This window comes from Salvia splendens, chromosome 22, assembly GCF_004379255.2.
Source record: "Salvia splendens isolate huo1 chromosome 22, SspV2, whole genome shotgun sequence".
Taxonomy (NCBI): Eukaryota; Viridiplantae; Streptophyta; class Magnoliopsida; order Lamiales; family Lamiaceae; genus Salvia; species Salvia splendens.
In genome coordinates this window covers 19,783,614-19,803,995 of record NC_056053.1, presented here as the reverse complement: position 1 = coordinate 19,803,995, position 20,382 = coordinate 19,783,614, and the positions used below count along the sequence as shown (strand labels likewise).

Genomic DNA, 20,382 nt, shown 5'->3' with positions numbered 1-20,382 from the left:
ATGATGTATATTGCATTTCGAAATTTAAAATTATGTATATAATTAAATAATTCATTCACAATTGTTACTAGTACAACAGAGTGAGCATTTGATTTTTTGTTTGGTTTCGAATCGATAAACTAGAATATTTTAAATTAAAACTTAATTGAACCGATTAATCAAAATATTAAAATTGAAAATCCCTAAAATATCGCATCATTCAATGCTAACAAAGATAGAGTTTCATAATAACCACTAAAGTCCATACCAAATTATAATTAACAAACTAAATTTATGAATAAAACTGGTTTCAAAATTCAAAATCACTTAAAAAATATACACTCTACTTGAAATCTGAAAAGTATCTAATCTGAGTCTTCAACATATTTGAATAAATAATGGGGAGATTGAATAATATGTTGAATCTTTAGATAAATTTTTTTGCTATATCTATATAAAAAAAGTTATACAAGTAACATCAATGAATAATATAGAGCATTAAACTTCCAAATGCTTTTTCTTATTTTTTCACATCTTGAAAATTTTCTTTCTGCTAATTATGGCAGGGAATTTGCAAAGCCAATCTCGACTGCAACGAGTGGAATATATTAGGAATTTTATAATGTAACTCAAACCGATATGTCAAACATACAACTATGAGTCACGAAAATGCACATGCATAATTGGAGATACTGCGTCCTATCTTAAATAGTACTACTAGTAGTAATAGTAAGTATGCATCAAAATTACGAAATTACATTGTTTATAGAAGCTATCTTGGCAAGCAAATCACACATGGATATGTAAGATGGCCCACCATGCTTGAGAGACTCAGCCCCACTCTTCTTCAGCTGCTTAGCCTTCTCCCTCAAACGCCCACCTTCCTCTCCCTCCATCAACGCCTTCACCATCGCCTCTATCTCCTCCCTTCCCACTACCTCCGACGTCGCCAGCGCCCGCGGCCTCAGCGCCACGCCGACCTCCTCCGCCAAGAGGGCCGCATTCATCCTCTGCTCCGCGTAAAGCGGCCAAGCGATCAACGGCACCCCACTGGCAATGCTCTCCAGAGTCGAGTTCCATCCACAGTGCGACACAAACCCTCCCACCGCAGGATGGCTCAGTATCTCCGCCTGCGGGGCCCAGTTGGATACCAGAAACCCTACATCTTTGGTCCGAGTGAGAAAGCCCTCCGGCAAGTAATCCGGCTTGGAATCCTCACCCTCGCCGCCGTTGGTCACCCTGAGAAACGCGTTATCCACGGGGCCTCCCGTGGGGCGGCGGACCACCCAAACAAATCTCTGCCGGCTCAGCTCCAGCCCCCAAGCCAGCTCTGTCATTTGTTTCTGCGGCAACACTCCCCCACTTCCGAACGACGCCAACACCACCGATTCATCCGGTTGCCGGTCCAGCCATTGGACCAGCTCGGAAGACCGGTGGTCCGGTTTAGATTCTCTCACAAGCGGTCCGACCGGGTAAACCAAGATGTTGATCACAGACCGGTTCTCTGCAAAAGCTTGGAGGGTTTCGGGTTCCAAATCAACCCAAGAATTGATCAAAATCCCATCGGATGAAGGGATGTTTTCGCCTATCTTGAGATACTCGTCGTACTGCTGGTCTTTCTGGTCCAACATCGGGTCGACTAAGTCCTCCGGTCGGACTGGTTTGCAGCCCGGGATACGGATAGGGTCTGTTTGGTTAACATACTCTTCTGAAAATTGTTGGTGGAGAATGGGACTGTATGCAAGCAGAGCAGTGAACCAGGCGTTGGAAGGGACGTAGACGTAGTTGGGGATGTTGAACTCGGCGGCGATGGGAAGGGCCTCGGTGGAGAAGAGGTCGACGAAGAGAGCGTGGGGACGGCGGTTTGTCATGGCGGAGCGGATGGAGGGGAGGGACACGCGGACCATGAGGCAGAGCTGGGTGACGATTTTGGCGGAGGAATCGACCAGGTGAGAAATGTCGGCGGGAGGGAGCTCCAGAATGTTGACTAGTGGGTGGAGGGGGATTTTCAGGAGGTTTGACTCAGGTGGGGAGACGGTGGTGGTCACTCGAAGGACGGTGACCGTGACGCAATGGTGGGTGGCGAGGCGGTTGCTGAGAAGGACGACCGGGATGAGGTGGCCCATCCCGGGACTTGATAGTATTGCAACGTGAAGATTGGCAGAGGTGGAGTTGGAGCTATCCATTTCTTTTTCTTCTTCTTGTGTGTTTGTTTCTGTGCAGAAACAGAAACAGAATGGGATGGTGGTATTTTATACTCCACGACACATTTTCTTTTTTCAATGTCCAACTCTAATTAACATCTTTTTAAACATAGTAAACATCACTCTACTTTATTTTGTGTTATCTAACATTACATAAAATCATATGTCGAATTGACAATATTTCATTTGGAAATATTTCATTTGATGAACTACTATTCTAATAGTACTAAGTACTATACTAGCATATCGTATATTTACTATATATGATACGGATACTTTATCATGTGATATTAAAACATATCTACCTTTTGTACGTACCCTGAACTTGGAAAGATAACGGAAAACAAATGTTGAATTTATTTTGGCGTTTGGAATTGGGACAGAGGGGTTTTTAACTCAAAACGCACAATTAGCTATAGGTCCCTTATTAGATTATTGTCCGAATCAAACAACCTCACGCAAGAAATTAATCTTATTGATTAGGTTTTAAATGATACTATGATGTTTAACAACAACCAACCATCTTTATTAAGAGTGGGGAGCTTAAAGATTTAATATGAGAGGTCCTAGCTATTCGTTTTACAGACCTCAGTTGGGGCGAAAACTTCAAAACTAGGGCAACCATATGTACTTATGTGGTGTCATCACATCGGAGTCATATAAATCATGAAATCAACAACAAAAATTTTATGACTCGTTTCGGATGGATGAAATGAGCAAGGGTTGCGTTGCAAGAGGTTACTAGATGGACGTCACACAATGAAGTGAAAGAAGGCAAGCTAGCTCACCACTCACCTTCCTCATCTCCTCAAATGGGGAGTGGTGGTCAATGGCAGACCCAGAAAATATTCAATCAGTTACTTCTACAATACGATTTGCAATATTCACTTTAAACTAGTGCGTACATTTCTTCTTACATCTCTTTATACAATAATTAATACCTTCCGTCTCATAAAAATAGGAATTTTGGGATGACACGTGTTTTAGTGCAAAATTAATAAAGTAAAAGAGAAGTAGAAATAAAAAGTGCTTGAAGTATTTTTAGTTGAGAATGCGACCCACCTCATAAGATAGAAAAATTTGACAAAAAATGAAAGATGACTATTTTTGTTGGACCGCCAAAAGTAGAAAAAGATTTATTGGATGGGGGAGCACATAATGCACATTAATTAATGAATGTATAAACGGAGAGTAGTATGGTCTCCTATACTAAGATTAAAACTATCACATTAATTAATTATATTTCTTTTTGCATTTCTTCGTACGGTTATTAATACATTGACTAATGAGGGGAGAGAAGATCTTACCACAAATTAATTAATGTTACTTTTAAAAATCCTCATTAAATTATTAAAAATTATAATTTCCTCCATTTCATTTAAGATGACTCACTTTTTTCGTCCCGTCGCAATAAAATTGATTTCATACGACATAGCTTATGGCTGCACCTGCAAGGGCCACAACACCATCGTTCAGGTGTAGACTTACAATGAAGTCTGAGGGGGGCCATGGCTCTGAACAATCATAACTTTAATATATATATATATAATAAAATTTAATACACAAAATATATATAACTTCAACATTGCTCAAGAAATCAACCCAATAATCAAAATTTCACACGCAAAAGCAGCGAACAAGAAAAATATGAAGAAGATGAAATTATCATATGCACATAAAAATGAGAGAGAAAGGCAATATCTTATTATTAGATTGTTTTGAGAAAATTAGATAACAGTGTGGTGAAAGAAAGATGATGAAATTATCATACGCACATAAAAATAAGAGGGAAAGGAAAAAAGAATTAATATAAATGTTGGCGCGATTATTAAGTGCAATAAAACTGATGTTATTTATGTAAAACTGCGTCGTTTAGTACCACAACATCATGTGCTGTGTTTTATCCCACAGTAGGAGGATCCCCCAGTCATTAGTCATATTGATAAATCACTTTGAATTTTTTTTATTATTTTGAACAACAAATATGTGCATAATTGATCTTTTAGGTGTTCATAACTATATCGAACTTTAATAAAATAATTTAAACATGCATATTTTACTTGATAAATATTCATGTAATTATCCAACAATTATATGAGAACTGCAATTAGAAATAGAAGATTTATAAATAACTTAATCTTCTATTTGGCCCTATTTGTATAGAGTAATACTGCTATTTAATTAAAAATATATATGAATGAAAAAAATTGCAACACTACAACCCAACTCACTTGCTAAATGGATCCGGAGTGGACAGAACACAGATTTATAAAAGAAATTCAAATCAGCTGAGTCCACTTCAATGATGGGCCTGGGCTGGGTCAGGCATCAGTTTACTAAGTTCCACCAGCCTTGGGTCTTGAGTCTTGACAACTCTTGTTATGAAATTTGATGCAAGATCTCACTTTCATACAAGTTTTAACTAAATGAGCTATATATGCAGAATCCATGGCAAACAGCTAGCATAAAAATGATACTACTAGAAATGCTATATTTAGTGAAATACTAGTACTTTTTATACCTGAATTAAATAAAGACAACAATTACAGAGGTTTTAAAGCAGTGAGTGTGTGACATTAGAACCAAACACAGAGATGAGAGATGGACAGATGGTAGATAACACACTACCTAGCATCTACTGGTTGTCTGCATAACTACACTAGAAATATTACACATGTGAATGTAGAAGCAATGCAATGAGCTGCACAAATTCAAGAATGTAGAACTATTAAAAACTTTCTAATGTGTCTTCTGCCTTCAACTCGAGCCCCATGACGTAGATGCTCATGATTAGCAGAAAGCCCATCATTGAGCAATCAAAATAAATAACTTTTTCAAACTCATGTTTCTTTGTACAGAGGCAGGCACTCTACCTGATTGATGAGTATACCACATTTCCAATCTTCCATTTTCTGCGTGTGTGCCGTGGATGTCTAAAACAAATTTCCTCTTACCCCAGCACCATAAACTGAGCTTCCAGAATCCTCTTTCTATCATTGGCTGAGACGATATTAGCAGTTGAGGCGAAAAGATTTCAGATATCCAAGAACCATGTCATATCTCTGGCTATGATAGTTAAGCAAGAAGACACATTGTTTCTTTCATGTAGCTTATCTGTTTAGGAGCAGTGGGAGATTAAGCCTGCGCTTTTCCACTCCCAAGTGTTAGCTCCAAATCATCCATTCCTACTTCATGAATCATTTCACCTTCCCACGCCTTCACTGCGCCATTTGCAAACTCAAAATCAGAGCCTCGTGCCCTCTTTGCCACTGCTCCCCACCCAATTTGACCCTCATGGAGGCAAGTTTGCTGAGCCACAGGTTTCACAAGATTATAAGTTGGTGATGCGGGAGTAACTGCGGATGAACCCGTCTGGAAGCTTACCCAGCGTGCAGAATCAGCTACAGAGATATCAGACTCATCGCATTCTGGAATTGGGGCAGGTGTAAAACGCCTACGACGAGTAGGACTGGAGGGGGCAGAGGCAGCAAAAATAGAGGGGACAAAAGAATTGAGGGGACCTTTGGGTATAGATTCCCAATTAAGCTTAAGCTTTGAGTTTCTAGTAGGAGAAGAGAGAGGCGGCGTAACAGGAGCACTATTGGATATACGTAGAGGAGGAAGGGCGGAGGGGATTGAAAAGTTGTGAAGGAAAGGTAAAATGTAGGAGGTCGGGTTTCCATCACGTGAGGGACTTGGAAAGGATGAAGATGTCGGGCTTGCTTGATAAGAAGGTATAGGACTGGGGAATGCTGAAGAATTCGGGCTTGGTTGCATTGATGAGCATACACTGTTATTCGCAGAAATCATCACAGTATCACCTTGTGGTGGCTTACATCCCTGAACAGTAGAATACAAGTCACGGTTAGCATCATCATTTACGACTCAATATTACCATATGAACAAGATATTGATGATTAAGAAAATCCACAAATTCAATACTTATTCACAAACAGAGATTTTGAAGTCAAATTAACACATGGTGAGTGTATTGGGAAATTCAGAAAACCGCTTATTCGCAAATCGAGCAAGAAGCATAATCACTTCAGCTCAACATTTAGAGGATCCTCTCATTTCAGATCAAAACATGAGACTGAGAAATTCAAGTATTATCCTAATCTTCTTCAACAATAACCACACAAAAAGACAAGTTAAATAAACAAAATTCCCCATGGTAAAAATTAAAATTTGCCCCCAAAAAATTATAGTACACCTCTTTTCGACAATTCTAGAAACGGCAGAACATCAAAACCGAACTCGAGCACAAAAGTAAATGAGAATTAATTCTTACTAAATCACTAAAGGCATACTTCCTAGATCAGATCTAAAAGCATAAATTAACATAAACAGAGCAAAAACCACCAATTTTGCTAAATCATCTGAACCAAGAGTAATCGACAATAAATAAACCAAGGGATAGAAAACTGATCCCCGAAAAGGGGAAAAAATAGAAATTGAATAGCGATCGGCGATTGACCGACCTTACGATAAGTGGTTCCATCCTCCTCGACAACCCAGCCAGCTTCACGGCAGAGAGCCTTGAGCACTTCATTGTTGTCGCAGTGCTTGGGGAGCCTGTAATTGCCCTGAGCTCGGAGACCGGTGTAGATCTTGGCGGCGACGGCTCTCCTCCGGCGCTCTCTTCGCTTGTTGTTCTCCCTCTCCTTCCAGGTGGGCTGGCGCCCGGTCGATGAACCACAAGCAGTCATTGGCCGCCGGAAAACGCCTCCACCGCGTGTGAATTATTGAGGTTGGAGCAGTAGTTGTAGGGGACGCAATTAGGACATGGTGGGCACGCTCCACTCTACGCTTTATTGCTAATTTCTCTATTTCCTTTTTTTATTTTTAATTTATTTCCTCCCGTGTCCCTTCACCTATAAATTTTATTTTTATTTTTTAATTTAGCGGAATAATTGGATGACCAAGTCGACCTATGCTACTCGGAATAATGAATAACTTAATAACTCGGAAAATTTGCCGTAAATCCTCGCTTCACTGCAATTACTCTAATGTATAAATTGCATTACTATATCATTGGAATTTTTAGTATTTTATAATTTAAATTGATTTATGTATATTAATTATTACATAAATTATTATCTTACACTAGTAGTATTTAGACTTTTTGGCTCAAATGAAACTAATAAATATATCTCCTGCACATTGGTGGCAACATTACAATAACATTATATAATGGGACTCCCCTTAAAAACATAATAATATCAAAATATAATTTGGAGACATAAATAATTTATAATAGTAATAAGCTGGAGTTTATGGCCACACGCATATATTCGGAGATGGAGTAAATAATAGAGAGATTGGGCCCCACTTTTGGAAATAAACGCGGTAATGGCCGAAATGCCACGCTTCTTTACTATTTTAGTTAATTAACAAAATTATGAACCTAACAATAAGATTAAATATAAATGCATTATTTATACATAAAAAGGGCAGCAGAACAGCCAAAGGCACGTGCGGGATGAAGCAAGCTGGCAAATGGTAATTGATGTGACAAATTTTTATACACTACTATTGCATAATATATGTCTAAATGCTTTTAATTTTAGTTCATCAACTTCAAACGTGTGTTGCCTTTATAATAAATCGCCGCTCTCACCTAAACCAATAAATGCGAACGGTGCATATAATTTCGACTGATATATGGCGTAGTTAATACGGAGTAACATTTTTTATTTAAGAGGGATTTAAAGGGGTGATCAAAATTTAACTTGTAGGTTTTCATCATATTATAGGTCAAGTGACAGAATTAATGGTGGTCAAAGCTTCAATACAATTATACAAAAACAGTTAGAACTAACCTACTAATATGAAATTTGTACAATCCAAAAACTTCTTGATCTGAAAAATGAAAACAAAAAATAAAGTCGAGCTGTCACATGTAGCAATGGTCCAATTCATTGAACTTATCCTTTACAACAAAGCTTGAATAAGAAAATGGGTGACCACCCAACCACCCCACCGCACGTGCATGATTCCACGTTCAATGCCTTTATCTTTCTTCTATTTAATTTAATGCATTCATTATTCATACCCTTGATAAAATATAGCAATAAATATTTCTCTTATCGTTATGCGTCTCTTTTGACTTTATCAACTTATACATAAATCATAAATATGCATGCGTCTTTTATCAATCAAACCAAGGTTAACATTGATTACACTATAATTTCCATAAATTTTTTATTTCATTGGTTTCGATCATTTTAGTTATATTCATATTCTAGATACTTTATCTCAACTCAATGAGTAGATCTCGAATCGGTTGTAACACTGGGCTGGGCTGGGCTAGGTTGGGTTGTAGAGAGATGCCCGAAAATTAGTGTATTTATGTTTAAATCGTGGCCCAAAATTTTTGGGCTAAGCTTTGCTTTCGGGCTCGATGGCCCAATCGTTCCTCACGAGCAAGTCCAGCTAGTCTTAGCCCACCTTAAATATTTTGTGATGTGGTGTTATCTCTAACACTATAGGGGTGGCAAATCGTGCGTGTCGGGTCGTTATCGTGTCGACACGATAACGACACGAACACGATAACAATAAACACGAACACGACCAGTTAAGAAAACCCCAAACACGAACACTAACACGACCCGCTACCCTCAGGCACGAACACGACACGAACCCATTAACGACACGAACCACTTCGGGTCGACACGACACGATAACAACACGTATTGGAAAGTGATTAAATATTTAAATGATTTAAATGAGATATGACCATATGAGACTATGAGTGTCAATTTAATAAATATTTAAAAATGAAAATAATAAGAATTAATAATATTAAAATATTATTTGTTAACGGATAACACGAACCCGACACGAACACGACACGAACACGTATTGTTAACGGATAACACGAACCCGACACGAACACGACACGAAATTTTCGTGTCCTTAATGGGTCGACCCGATAAGGACACGAACCCAATAAGCTCTGACCCAACCCCATTAATTTCGTGCCGGTTCGTGTCGTGTTATCGTGTCGTGTCAAAAATTGTCAGCCCTATCTAACAGTGCGGCAAAATTTAAAATGCAGTAGAGAAATATCAGTGCAAAACCAATCCTATTATAGGTTTTTGAAGAAAAAATATCTATCTTTAGATTTACACAAAAACTATACCAAAAATACTTTTCAGATTTTGATTTATTGCATTCAAGTCCAAATCAATTTATATTTATCAAAATAGAATGAGGAAGGAAGAGAAATTAAAATTACAGAGACAGAAAAACTTACAGAAGAAGAAGAGCGGCGTGAAGACGATGATATTAAAGAATAACCTAATTTAATTATGTTTATATTTAGTTAATTATTAATTAGTGGGCTGGGCCACATTAGTTAAATTGGAAAAAGTTAAACTAATAAGTTAAATTACACTACACGTACAGAAGTTAAATTAAAACTACACATACAATAGAACTTCTACACGTTCATAAATCATAGGAGTAATTATAAATATTAAGGATTGTTTATTTTAATTTAAAAATTGACATAATCATTAAAGATTAATTGTCAATAATAAATTTCATATGTAGTTATATTAATTGATAAATTTTATTATATTATTTAATTTAATTTAAGTTATTGATAAAGTGTTATGGGATAAGGGTGTAATTTAGATAAAATATATGGATATGATTGAAAAGTATGAAAAGTAAGTGAGTGGAGAATATTATTTTGAGTTTAAATTTATTGTAAATGGTTGGAGTAAAATTAATATTTAATATGACATTTACCCTAAATTGGGTTTGAGTTTAGTGTAATGGTTGGAGATACTCTCAGGTAGCCAGGTAGGTGGATAGTGATACACAAAATGGAAATAGGATTTGATTATTTTAATTTTTCAGTTTTGTTTTTGAATTGATTAACTGTGATTAAGGATAAATTAAAGGATACTAAATTAAATGAAAATTAGGATTTTATTTCGTAAATATCGGGAAAATGTGAAACAGGGACAAACAAAACCAATTATAGTAATTTTTGTTAATCAACTCAGAATATTGTGATGATAAAATAATTATGTAATAAGATGATTAGGTTTGGATATATAGCCTCAAGGGAAACCGCTAGAAGCCTTCATCTAACTATTGAAGTAGTGAAGTGAAGAAAGGCTCGAAGAACCAATGAAAAGAACTACAATATGCGAGAAAATAATCGGTGGGATACCATCTGAAATAAGTAGTCAGCTATGTCACTGTGACATATAAAAAGGTTTTTTCATGTTCTAGCACCTCGATGATAAACCTATTATTTAAAATCGGGAAGAATAAATATTCAAATATCATCATAAAATTCAAATATATCAAAGTGTAATGCATTCAAACTAGGAAACTCTTAGGTACTATAATAACAATTGATCGAATTGAATAAGCATCAACTTACTACCTTATCAACCTGATGGCACACAAGTTACAACATTCACAGTGGTGTCAGCCCTCCAAAAAATACCTTATGTCACACCACTAAACCCTCCTAATAACCATCAAATTTAATTCATTTTAATTGTTAGTGTTTATCAAATATTAAAAATATAAAGTGCAATGAGTTGTATATATAGAGTAGAAATAAAAAATTTCAAACAAAAAAACAAAATGAAAATAAAAATCAGGAGGGCTCGGCAATCAGCGCGCAATAGGTGCCATCCCACTTCCGTGCTATCTGTGCTTTCTCTCTCCTCGGGAGGGCTCGGCCGTTGCAATGGGAGCCTCCCCGGCTGCCTTCCCGGAAGGCGGTGGGAAGGGCTCCCAATTCCCATGGTGAATGCTCTTATAAGCAAGGTTCAATATAAAGTTTTAATTGATATATTTATTTCTCATTACTTGCTTTGAAGTGTTTGTACCAACAAACAACATAGTACTGCCGCTCGGACACAGGCCTTATCTTGGTGTGATTTTGTTCATATACGAGTTATTCACCATTACAGTTTGTAATGATTTCCTTCCAATTATTTATTTTTGGATGGTTAATAAATGTCGAGTTCCTAATTTGATTGAATTACGAAAAGCTGGTCGAAATCTCAATCAAGGTTGAACATTTTCTTGATGAAAAGATGTTGGAAGTTGGAGCATTAATTTTGAGAAAAAAAATTAAGTTGGTCGTTAAAATGTGAAGTGGAAAATTAGGGATTTTCATTGAATTCGTAAAACAAGTCAACTGTTAAACACAGCCGGCCATATTTGCGCATTCTACACTCGCAGAGACTCACTGCTGCTAAACCCTTGCTTGGCTCAAAGCTAAAAATGGCAGCGCCCAAATTCGCCTTCCTCCTACTCAACCTAATTTCAATCCTTCCGCTCCTCGTCTCCTCCTTCTCCGTCGATCGCCCCACGGATCGCCGGATTCTTGTTCTGCTCGACGATCTCTCCCTCAAATCCTCGCATTCCCTGTTCTTCTCATCCCTAAAATCCCGAGGTTTCGATCTCGATTTCAAGCTCGCAGACGATCCCGCCATTGCGGTCAAGCGATATGGCCAGTATATGTACGATGGGCTCATTCTGTTATCTCCTTCCACCGAGCGTAAGCTGATTGCATTTGTTTTTTATGAAGAAATCCGCTTTCTTCTCTCTCTCATAGATGTAGATTTATGTAGGTTTTGGAGGGTCATTGGATGTGGAGGGGGTTTTGGATTTCGTTGATTCTGGCCATGACTTGATTGTGGCGGCGGATGCGAATGCATCGGATTTGATTCGAAACATTGCTGCTGAATGCGGGGTTGATTTTGATGAGGTGGGTGATTTTTTATTGTTAGATTTGTCACTGAATTCTGATACTACGTGATCCTAGAATTTGAGTTGAGGAATGTTAAATTATTCAAGCATATCTCACGGTCCAATCCTCATACAGATAACAACTTAGAGATACATAGCTGCCCCCGTTATCTATAGGTTCTTAACTATGATTCGTGTTGCACTTTCCATCGGCCTAGAACTCAAAACCAAGTTACTGAAAAGAAAACGTAGCTAGCATAAGTAATTAATCTTGGTGCAAAGGCTACCTATTTTTGTTGGTCATATGGGAAATGAAATGGGGTTTTGTGTTTGATTCAGTTTTAAAACTTCATCCGCTGTCGTGTGTTCACTATTCAGGTGTTAACATAATAACCTTTAGGTATGAGTAACAAAGCCCCTAGTCAAGCGAGAAATTTGGTGTGTGCACATTTTTGCCCATTTTTTATGGCATGCATTGTCTCCAAAAAAATTTTCCTAGGACCAACTAATCCACCAAAATCTTTCCTATTTTTTGACCGCTAGGTGTTTACTAAAACATGCCTATTGTCAGAATTTAGTACATGCAAGCCAGTTGGCGCAATATTAGTTGCTGTAGTTTGGGCAGTTTTAACTGCATTCATATGGATAGACCTAATACTCATATGAATTCATTGGTGAAATTACTGAATGTAAGTGTACTGCATATCATTTATATCCTTTTGCTGTACTGACTTATACCAAAATATTCGCTTTGCTGCTGAAAAAATCCTTCTAGATATGTCTACTAAATCTTGATTATGATATTTATAAACATGATCTTTCTATATGAGATGATAGTGATATTCTTGTGCTGCGCAGGATCCCTCTGCTGTTGTTGTTGATCACAGTAGTTATGCTGTGTCAGAAACTGAGGGAGATCATACCTTAATTGCTGCTGATGATTTTATTCAGTCTGATGTTATTCTTGGAAACAAGAAAATTGAGGTCAGTTTTCCGAGGTGTACATCTAGCTATCTGGTATCATCATACATAGTTCGTTACACAACTGAGTGACTTGACCTGTAAATGCCATGAGTGCTTGTGTGCACGTGTTCCATCAATAATTTTAATTCTCTTTCTTAGGCCTCGTGTTTGTTGAACTTGTTTCTTCACTTTCTTGTCTTTCAAAATACATGCGATCAACCTGAGAAAGCAAGCATCAAACTTCTTTTGCACTTTTTTTTGTAAAATTGTTGTATTTTTGACAGGCTCCTGTGCTTTTCAAAGGGATTGGACATTCACTTAATCCTGCCAATAGCATGGTATGTTAAAGCCTACTACTTCAGTCTGTTCAGTACTGTAAAGTTATGTAATCTGACTTTTTGAATACTAATTTCAACCCACGACAGGTTACTGAAAATAACCATTTCCTGTGTTCTCTATCCAATTTTCAGGTTTTAAAAGCTCTTTCTGCATCACCTTCCTCATATTCCACTAATCCGAGCTCAAAGCTGTCTAGCCAGCCACCATCACTCTATGGAACAGCCATCTCACTAGTCTCAGTTGTGCAGGTTCCTTGTTCTTTAGTTTTTTCCCTCTATGCATAACTTGTTGAAATCTTTGCCTTACTCTGAAAATCTGTTTTTTATTTTTTTAATTAGTGAACCTGCTTGAGTTGTCGGTTGGATATATCTATCTCTCTTTTATACTTCAATGTAATTGCACCCTGCAGTACAAACCATGTTCTTTTGGCTCTTAAGTAGAAACATTGGATGTTTATTGAGGCCATGATCACTTATTAAACTGTCTTGCAGTTCATGTAAGATTATCATTTTGTGGTCCAACTCCACCTGCAGTTTTGTATTGCTTCTCCCCATTTACCTTTCAATAATGTACTCTCTACCAACATTTTGATTGCTCGAAAATTGATGAGAAAGCAAATTATACTTCTTTCTCTATAAGCTACTATAACCACAAACAACAAAGCCCTTACTCGTTAGGAAAAAAAATATTTCTTGATAAGCTACAACAACAAACAACTAAGCCCTTACTTCAAATCTTTAGTACTCCCTCCGTCCCACAAAAGATGTCACATTTTCCATTTTAGTTTTCCTACTAAAGATGGCACATTTCCAGTTTGGAAAAAGTTCACTCTCACATTAATATAAAATTTATATTTTCTCACTTCACTTAACACACAAAATAAAACCTCCTAAAACTTGTGCCACCCCACAAGTATGACATCTTTTAAAGGATGGAGGGAGTACAATTATTTTTTATTTTTTTTGTATCCTCAAATTTTCGGCATTGTCTGTTTTGAAACTATGGACATGTTACAATGTAAGATCAACTGGTTCACTAGTGGAGTTGTAAAGGTGGTCTTCTTAATGTTGCATTGATCTTTGATTCTTTGATCTATCTTTACACGATTATGCTTTTATCATTCGTTCCTTGCAACTTATTTTATTATGTTTTCTTTTATGATGCATTTCTCTAGTTTCATTAACAATAGACATGTACAAGTGACGCCAAAGACATTCAGTTTCTCCCTATATAATAACATGAATTGATGCAGGCTAGGAATGCTGCACGAATCATGATATCTGGTTCATTGGACATGTTCAGCAACAGGTGTGTAGATATTCATCTCACCTTATCGGTTCTTTTAATGATATAGCTCGCTAGAGTTTTTAATGCTGGTTTGAATCTCTGACCAGGTTGTTCAGAGCAGGAGTGCAAAAAAGTGGGAGTTTGAATAAGTGAGTGAAGCTCTCTGCTATATTTGTAATAAAAGTGGCTAGCAAAAGTTCATAATCTTTGTTTAGTTTCTTCTGAAGTCTGCATCTGTAATGTAATCTCATATGATTGAACTTTTTTAGCTCTCTTAAATTTTAAGCTAAATTATTCCATGTTTAGAATAAAAACAATGTCATACCATCTTGAGGTCTCTGTGCATAGCGCATTTTAATCTTTGGCAGTGTTAAAAAATAAAAAGTATGAATGACCCCTCTGATCGAAAATCAACTCTCAGTTAATTAAATCTAGCATACAGATGTGTTTTGTAGACTGTAGTTTTTGTTCACTAAATTGTGAAAGAAAAAAAAATTATATTTCATCTAATGCTTTAAAATTATAGTACTATAATATACTAGAGGAAGCCAAGAATTTTATGCTGTCATTGGCTTTTCTATTTCTGGATGTGACTTACAAATATCTTAAATGTGTGAGCAGGTATGAGAAATCTGGCAATGAACAGTTCATCACTGAACTTAGCAAATGGATTTTCCATGAAAGGGGTCATTTGAAGGTGATCTATATTTTTTTGACCATGTAACTTGTTATCAGTATTCAGGACCGAATGTCGTACCCTATTTTGGCAACTTTAGTTAATTGATTGTTCTCGAATCCTAGGCTGTGAATCTTAGACACAACAAAGTTGGTGAAAGTGAAGAGCCTTCGATGTATAGGATCAATGATGACCTGGTTAGCCTGCAATTCTTCTTTAGCAAGCTTTCTGCACACTTATATTATAAGAGCTCTCCCTGGTTGGTTAAATTAATATACCCGCAGGAATTTTCTGTTGAAATTTTTGAATGGTCTGGAAGTAGTTGGGTACCACATGTTTCAAAGGACGTTCAGGTGCAGTTCTACATGATGAGCCCCTATGTCTTGAAAACTTTGTCAACAAATGGGAAGGTAATTTTTCATAATTTATAAAAAAAATTGTAACACACCAGCACTCTCACATGTTTGTACTTTTGTTGTAGGGGCTCTATCACACTTCATTCAAGGTACCAGATGTTTATGGAGTTTTCCAGTTTAAGGTTGAGTATCAGAAGCTGGGATACACTAGTTTATCGCTTTCAAAGCAGGTGAGTCATAGTAATTTCTGATTTTGTTTTGTGCTTTCAGTTGCCCTTAATACATGATTAAGTGATAAGAATTAGTTGCTTGATTGGAGAACAGACTAACCTGGATTTCTAATTTGAAAGATGTATCCAGAAACTCATTCGGAGTAGAGAACACTAATTCGCTCATCTTGCTCGGAAGGCATGATTGCCTGTTTATAAGATTGAACTTACTAATCTAATATGTTCGGTTATGCCAAGCTTGGAGTATTTGGATCACTCTCATTTTCATTTTGGGATGAGTAAAATAAAACTCCAGTTTACTTACAGAAGATGTTTCTATGACATAAGAAAATAACGAACACATGTTAAAAAGTACAAGGAATATGCATATGTTTATTTATTTAATAAAAAAGGATAAAAAATGGTTCTCCATTTAACCCATGGCATTGGTGACTCGAAACCCCAATCCATTGGTTAGAGGGGAAGCATCTTAGCTTGTCTTATCAACTAAGCTGCTCTTAATCATCAAGGAATATGCATATGTTACTTGGCTTAAATTTAACTTGCCAATGAAGGAATGACAGTCACAGATGAGACTTGATCGTTTTGCAGATTCCTGTACGGCCATTCAAGCATAATGAATATGAAAGATTCATCACGACAGCTTTTCCATATTATGGAGCTTCATTTTCCATGGTAAACACCCCTCTCTCTCACTCACTCACTCACTCTTGTTTCTAGTAAGTATGATTAACTTTAACAAGAAGCACAGGGAAATTATGTCGATGTTTCTACTAAATACATGATTGAACTGCAGATGGCTGGATTCTTCATCTTCAGCGGTGTTTACCTCTACAACAAGTAGAACTGTTGTGATGGATTTAGCTCCTCCACCTTCGAAATGGTACTAGGAAACACATCTTTTTTGTTTTCTTCTATTCTGGAAAGAGACAGGTAAAAATTTAGCCAAATATTGTTGAATACATAGAGATAAAGGTCACAGTACTCTAATTATACTTCTACTTGAAACATGTGATTCACACTGATTTAGCCATATCTCTATGATGAATTATTTTCGTAGCATCACATTATCATATTGGAGTAAGTTGTTAACTATTGCTTAAGTTGTGTGAGCTACAGGTTTATTAGTTTATTCGGTTTGCATGTTTTCAGGGTGCTTTCGTAATTGCTTATTTTATGTTATTATTATAAATAAGTTTAAAAAATAAAGGTATAAAGGATAGTTTTTAGAAGGAAAAAAAAAATACATTCTTGTTCTGTGGAACAAATGAAATGGTAAATTTAACACACATTTTTTGAACAGGGAGAATATTATATTGCTGAATCGCAGTCCTAACATTTTCTGTTGGTCAAATTTGGCTCATTATGTTATAGAGATAATAATTGTCCTTTAATTAATTGAACATTTGGCTCATAAGTGCATTATAAACTCAATCAAAGTCAATAAAAGAATTAAAATTATTCAAATTTTCGCTGGTTTCAACTAGACCGTATTAACTTGAGTATTATTGCTCTTTATTTCAATTGAAATTTTATACTGTTATCTGTTGATAATTTTTGTGTAAAGTAGAGATAATGTCATTTTATAATCGTAATTTGTTGTTGACAAGTTCAAATATATTAAACCCATACAATCGACACCGTATATTTTATTTTCTCCCGCGAAGTACTATCATTAATTATTATGAACGTCAATGCTCCAAAATAAAGCCAATAATTGATCACTAAACTGCCGAATTATTTAATTAAGCAATATAGCTACACGAAAACTTTGACGTATTAGAAGAAATTAAGTACTAGTACTATCTATTACTAGCGTTAAACATACTCCTTAATACAATAAAATTGCTTGGATATTAATTATATTTAATAGGATTCTTATATTAAAACAAATAATAAGTATATACTACTATGTTTTGGGAGAGTTCAAATGAAAACTGCTCAATATTGTAAAAACGGAGTAAATGAATGCAGCATCAAAGTTCAAAATTAATGACGGGACAAAATTAAATTTCAAGTACAATTAATTTAATATGTATACAGTAATTTATATGTACACTATAGTATTTTAACTATTTCTAGGTTATTATTGTAAGAAATACATATTTTTAATACACAAAAACTAGCATTCAAATTACAATGAGATGACTAAAACACTGCACTTAACTATACTCTTAACTGCTCATCATTTTATTTTTCGCTCATTCATCATTAAATTTCTTATTTTAGTAAAATTATAAATTCATATTCCACTAACTTTTTTTATTCACTTTTTTTTATAATAGACAACAATTTTTAAAAATCCAAACTAGTTAAATTTGAGACATTTATTTTCATACCAAGGAAATAATAATAATAATAATAATAATAATAATAATAACCACATGTTATAAGCTTGAACAGTGTCTTATATACAAAACTGAATTATTGTATCAATACACCACGTGTTACACACTTAAACAGTCTCTTATAAAAAATAGAAATATCATAATCAATAAACTGTTCATCAATTAAACTATACACCCACATGTTATACACTTGAGATCTGTCGTCACTTTAATTGAAACCCAAACAAAATGGAAATGGAAGAAGCTGTCGTCGTTGGTCCAAAAATTTGGTCTACCGTCACTTTAATTAATACCCAAACCAATGCATTATTATAGTAGTACACTCTATACTATATATAATCGCATGTTTGCGTATATTTGTGTTACATAAAAATGAGCCTTCTTATTAATCCTCTCTCCACATTAATATCTCTTAAACATGTTCACTCCGGCCGGCAACGGCAATCAAGATCCGGTCATCCGATTTCATCAATTTTGACCAAACAAGACCGAAATCCGATTTCCCCGCCGTTCGATTTCAAGCGATACACCCTCGAGAAGGCGGATTCCGTGAACCGAGCTCTGGCCGCGGCGGTGGAGATGAAGGAGCCTATCAAGATCCACGAGTCCATGCGCTACTCCCTCCTCGCCGGCGGGAAGCGCGTGCGCCCCATGCTCTGCATTGCCGCGTGCGAGCTGGTGGGCGGCGACGAGCCCACCGCCCTCCCGGCGGCCTGCGCGGTGGAGATGATCCACACCATGTCCCTGATGCACGACGACCTCCCCTGCATGGACAACGACGCCCTCCGCCGCGGCAAGCCCACCAACCACCGCGTCTTCGGCGAGGAGACCGCCGTCCTCGCCGGCGACGCGCTCCTCTCGTTCGCCTTCGAGCACGTGGCCCTGAGGACGCCGGGCGCGTCGCCAGAGAGCGTGGTGAGGGTTTTAGGGGAGCTGGCGAGGGCGATCGGGGCGGAGGGGCTGGTGGCGGGGCAGGTGGTGGATATCTGCTCCGAGGGGATGACAGAGGTGGGGCTGGACCATCTGGAGTTCATCCACCACCACAAGACGGCGGCGCTGCTGGAGGGATCGGTGGTTTTGGGGGCGATTTTGGGGGGAGGGGATGAGGAGGAGGTGGGGAAGCTGAGGAAGTTTGCCAAGTGTATTGGGCTGCTGTTTCAGGTGGTGGATGATATTCTGGATGTGACGAAATCGTCGGCGGAGTTGGGGAAGACGGCGGGGAAGGATTTGGTGGCGGATAAGACGACATACCCGAAGCTTATAGGCATCGAGAAATCGAGGGAATTGGCGGAGGAGTTGAATCGGGAGGCGCAGGAGCAGCTCTCTCAGTTTCATCCACACAAGGCGGCTCCATTGATTGCACTTGCCAATTATATTGCTTATAGGGACAATTGATGTTGTAACTCAACATTTCATCAACAATCCAAAATCATTTAATTATTTGTCTTGCTATTTCTATCAGTTTTTCAAAAGTAAATAAAAATCATGTTGGGTTATTTTTGTTCGTGCCAAGAGTGACATAGTAACCCTTGCTTGTGGATTGCAATGGAACCAATTGGGGGAAACCCGTCTTCTAAATCAGGCATTATGGAATTGGATATGTAGAATTGGAATCAAGCCTTCAATTCCATATTCATATTTAGGCTTGAATGGATAAGGTAATGGTAGGTTTTTGGTGGGAAGATTAGGGGAGACATTGTTTAAATGTGGCCTAGGAAAGGAAAGTAGTAGTGTTTATGTTATATTGGTACCCGTTTTGGGACTGTTTTCCGATGCAATATTAGGTAAACACAGCCTAATGTTTTTTTAGGTTGCTGTAAGCCGTCTCACTACTTCTTAGCTAATGCCACTTTTGCTCATCTATGAACCTACACCTCTTATATTAAATTTCAAACATACTATTATACTTTTAATCTCAAAATACTTGAATATGATCAAATTTATTTTTATACATTTTTTCGTCAGCCCCAACATGACCAACGAATAACTGGTGAATGAATCAAAGAACATTGGAAGGACTCAATATTGTAGTGTGTTCATCTTGTGAAAGATCCTAACATTAGAGTGTCCACAATGGTTAGGCTCGGCTATAGCCGCGCCTCGGGGCTATCCATAGTGCGAGAGTTGTTCGCCCCCTGGGCGGACGAGGAGATGGGGGCGGTAGGCGGCGGACGGGCGATCGCCGACTCCAGGGCGAGGACGCGGCGAGTCGGGTGCGGACGCGGCGGATAGCGCGGGCGCCTATAGTAGATGGATGCCCGGCGCTGCTAT

The 20,382-nt window shown here is 37.4% G+C and overlaps 4 protein-coding genes across 4 annotated transcripts; 2 read left to right on the top strand and 2 right to left on the bottom strand.

Moving 5' to 3' along the window:
* Positions 1 to 578: 578 nt before the first annotated feature.
* LOC121786165 (anthocyanidin 3-O-glucosyltransferase 5-like) lies at positions 579 to 2,253 on the bottom strand. The gene has a single exon (XM_042184724.1). It carries the CDS (start codon positions 2,163 to 2,165, stop codon positions 726 to 728), a length of 1,440 nt encoding a protein of 479 aa, XP_042040658.1. The 5' UTR covers positions 2,166 to 2,253; the 3' UTR covers positions 579 to 725.
* A 2,423-nt stretch (positions 2,254 to 4,676) lies between these two features.
* On the bottom strand, positions 4,677 to 6,997 carry LOC121785765 (BES1/BZR1 homolog protein 2-like). The gene is made up of 2 exons (XM_042184197.1): positions 6,665 to 6,997; positions 4,677 to 6,023 (listed from the first exon to the last, which is right to left on the bottom strand). Exons 1-2 carry the CDS (start codon positions 6,890 to 6,892, stop codon positions 5,319 to 5,321), a joined length of 933 nt encoding a protein of 310 aa, XP_042040131.1. The 5' UTR covers positions 6,893 to 6,997; the 3' UTR covers positions 4,677 to 5,318.
* A 4,338-nt stretch (positions 6,998 to 11,335) lies between these two features.
* LOC121786029 (dolichyl-diphosphooligosaccharide--protein glycosyltransferase 48 kDa subunit-like) lies at positions 11,336 to 16,866 on the top strand. The gene is made up of 13 exons (XM_042184539.1): positions 11,336 to 11,721; positions 11,795 to 11,931; positions 12,771 to 12,896; positions 13,160 to 13,213; positions 13,346 to 13,462; positions 14,467 to 14,522; positions 14,609 to 14,650; positions 15,123 to 15,198; positions 15,303 to 15,374; positions 15,462 to 15,587; positions 15,659 to 15,763; positions 16,355 to 16,438; positions 16,560 to 16,866. The coding sequence occupies exons 1-13, from the start codon at positions 11,445 to 11,447 to the stop codon at positions 16,605 to 16,607; spliced, it is 1,320 nt and encodes a 439-aa protein (XP_042040473.1). The 5' UTR covers positions 11,336 to 11,444; the 3' UTR covers positions 16,608 to 16,866.
* Positions 16,867 to 18,339: 1,473 nt separating this feature from the next.
* LOC121788062 (geranylgeranyl pyrophosphate synthase, chloroplastic-like) lies at positions 18,340 to 19,607 on the top strand. Its single transcript, XM_042186922.1, has one exon. It carries the CDS (start codon positions 18,484 to 18,486, stop codon positions 19,504 to 19,506), a length of 1,023 nt encoding a protein of 340 aa, XP_042042856.1. The 5' UTR covers positions 18,340 to 18,483; the 3' UTR covers positions 19,507 to 19,607.
* The last annotated feature ends 775 nt before the right edge of the window (positions 19,608 to 20,382 follow it).

Excerpts from the sequence above, each read along its gene's own strand:
- LOC121786165 (XM_042184724.1), bottom strand. The coding sequence starts at position 2,165 with ATGGATAGCTCCAACTCCACCTCTGCCAATCTTCACGTTGCAATACTA.
- LOC121785765 (XM_042184197.1), bottom strand. The coding sequence starts at position 6,892 with ATGACTGCTTGTGGTTCATCGACCGGGCGCCAGCCCACCTGGAAGGAG. Across the intron at positions 6,024-6,664 it reads ATGGAACCACTTATCGTAAG|GGATGTAAGCCACCACAAGG; the intron begins GTCGGTCAATCG and ends TCTACTGTTCAG.
- LOC121786029 (XM_042184539.1), top strand. The coding sequence starts at position 11,445 with ATGGCAGCGCCCAAATTCGCCTTCCTCCTACTCAACCTAATTTCAATC. Across the intron at positions 12,897-13,159 it reads TTGGAAACAAGAAAATTGAG|GCTCCTGTGCTTTTCAAAGG; the intron begins GTCAGTTTTCCG and ends TATTTTTGACAG. Across the intron at positions 15,764-16,354 it reads GTTTATCGCTTTCAAAGCAG|ATTCCTGTACGGCCATTCAA; the intron begins GTGAGTCATAGT and ends ATCGTTTTGCAG.
- LOC121788062 (XM_042186922.1), top strand. The coding sequence starts at position 18,484 with ATGAGCCTTCTTATTAATCCTCTCTCCACATTAATATCTCTTAAACAT.